We start from the raw sequence: 2,339 nt of genomic DNA, 5'->3' as shown, positions 1-2,339 counted from the left end.
GACCTTGACCGGCAAGACCATCACCCTGGAGGTGGAGCCCAGTGACACCATCGAGAATGTCAAGGCGAAGATCCAGGACAAGGAGGGCATCCCCCCTGACCAGCAGAGGCTGATCTTTGCCGGCAAACAGCTGGAAGATGGGCGCACCCTGTCTGACTACAACATCCAGAAGGAGTCCACTCTGCACCTGGTCCTGCGCTTGAGGGGCGGTGTCTAAGTTCCCCCTATAAGCTTTGATAAAATTCATTGCACTTTTCTTTCAATAAAGTTGTTGCATTCCGAAATGGTGTGAGTTTTTGGTGGGAGAGGGTTTTTTTTTTTGTTTGGATGGGGTTTGAGGGATTATGAATTTATGAGATTTAGTCTTATCAAGTGATTCCAGTAACCAGGAGTTAAGAAAGGTAAGCAAAATTGGGAGGTTGCAGTTAGAATTATCCCATATGGAATGTGTGTATATACATTTATAAACTACCGGTTTTAAAAATGGTGAATGTGGTCTTGGTGGCCCCAGAGAATGGGAAAGTTCTGCGCTATCAGCAGTCAGGAGGTCATAAAAAGAGGGTGGTATTGTCAGGGTGTGTAGGTAGGTGAAACCTCTAGAAGAGCTTGCTTTAATATGTAGCTCTGTTTCACACTGACAGTCGTTTGATTAGGTTTTTTTATTTTTGAGAGCATAAGCAGGGGAGGGTCAGAGAGGGAGACACAGAATCTGAAGAATGGCTCCAGCCTCTGAGCTAGCTGTCAGCACGGAGCCCGATGCAGGGCTCGAACTCAAGAACCATGAGATCATGACCTGAGCCAAAGTCGGATGCTCAACTGACTGAGCCACCCAGGCGCCCCGATGTTTTAATCTAATGTCTATTAAAACATGTTGCATTGTGCACAAGTTTAGGAATTCGTGGTTATTTAGACAGGAAAGTGATTTAATTGTTAAAATTGCTGAGAAAACTGTTAAGGTGATCCTCAATTTCATGTGACTATAGATGAAGGTTGTTTTTTGTTTTTTTTTTTAAATTTATTTTGAGATACAGAGACACTGGACTGGGGAGGGTCAGAGGGAGACACAATATGAAGCTGGGTCCAAGCTCAGAGCTGTCAGCACAGAGCCCCATACGGACTTCAGATCATGACCTGAGCTGAAGTCGGGTGCTTACCCAACTGAGCCACCCAGGCATTCCAAAAGATGAAGGTTTTGTATATAACCGTGGTGGGAGAGGTGGCTGCCTCTTGGTCTTCACTTAGGAAAGTTTATAGCAGTTTTTACACAGATCCTTGTGTCATATCTGCAAGCAAAAGTGGAACTCCAGGGAAACTAGGGAATTGACACTGGGTGGTAGGTACCCCAGAAATCAAAACCATTAAAGAACTTTAATTTTTTTTACATTTATTTTTGAGAAGGTGAGAGCGTAAGTGGGGAGGGTCAGAGAGAGAAGGAGACAGAATCTGAAGCAGGCTCCAGGCTTTGAGCAAGTGGTCAGCACAGTCCAACGTGGGCTCAAACCCACAAACTTGAGATCATGACCTGAGCTGAAGTCAGACACTTAACTGACTGAGCCGCCCAGGCGCCCCAGAAAAAAACTTTGAAGAAGGAACTACTCTCCAAAGCACCACTGCCTTCCGTCTTCCCTGGTTTTAGGGTATCTGTATGTAACCTTGGATGTATAGGAAATGATTGTTTTCTACCAAAAGTAAAATAGCTTGTCACCAGTCAGCTTTGGGGATTAAACTAGAAAAATACCTTTTGAGAAATCTAAGGCTTAGGCAAATACGTTAATTGCAGTTTTTCACTTTATGGATAAAAGTACTCAAAATGCCTGTTAATTTCCATGACCTGTCCATATAAGTTGACATATATATCAAGAAACAAGATAGCCCCAGGAACTGCTCTAAGCACCCATAACCACTGTGGTGTAAATTAGCTGCTCACTTCAAACTGTAGTATAGGAAAACCCCAAAAGCATCTTGAAAATGACCACTCTGCAAGATGGGCAGCACGTGGTTCTTTAAAAAAATTTTTTTTTAAATGTTTTTTAGGGGCACCTGGGTGGCTCAGTCGGTTGAGCGTCCGGCTTCCGCTCAGGTCAGATCTCTCGTTTGTGGGTTCGAGCCCCGCGTCGGGCTCTGTGCTGACGGCTAGCTCAGAGCCTGGAGCCTGCTTCCGGTTCTGTGTCTCCTTCTCTCTCTGCCCCTCCCCCTCTCATGCTTTGTCTCTCTCTGTATCAAAAATAAATAAAACATTTAAAAAAATATAAAAAATAAAAATGTTTTTTAGTTTTGAGAGCGCAAGCAGGGGAGGGTCAGAGAGAGAGGGAGATACAGAATATGAAAACAGGCTCCAG

At 44.2% G+C, this 2,339-nt stretch overlaps 1 protein-coding gene across 1 annotated transcript in view; it reads left to right on the top strand.

Annotated features, from left to right (window-relative positions):
- The window catches only part of UBC (ubiquitin C), a 1,875-nt gene extending 1,591 nt beyond the window's left edge, over positions 1–284 (top strand). The window contains exon 3 of the mRNA XM_029922552.1: positions 1–284. This exon is cut by the window's left edge and continues 48 nt beyond it. Within this exon, the coding sequence (XP_029778412.1) occupies positions 1–217 (217 nt within the window). The 3' untranslated portion in view covers positions 218–284.
- Positions 285–2,339: the final 2,055 nt, after the last annotated feature.

The sequence above is a fragment of the Suricata suricatta genome, chromosome 14 (assembly GCF_006229205.1).
Source record: "Suricata suricatta isolate VVHF042 chromosome 14, meerkat_22Aug2017_6uvM2_HiC, whole genome shotgun sequence".
Lineage (NCBI taxonomy): Eukaryota > Metazoa > Chordata > Mammalia > Carnivora > Herpestidae > Suricata > Suricata suricatta.
Note: the sequence above shows the minus strand (reverse complement) of the source record. Positions and strands in the feature narration are given on the sequence as shown.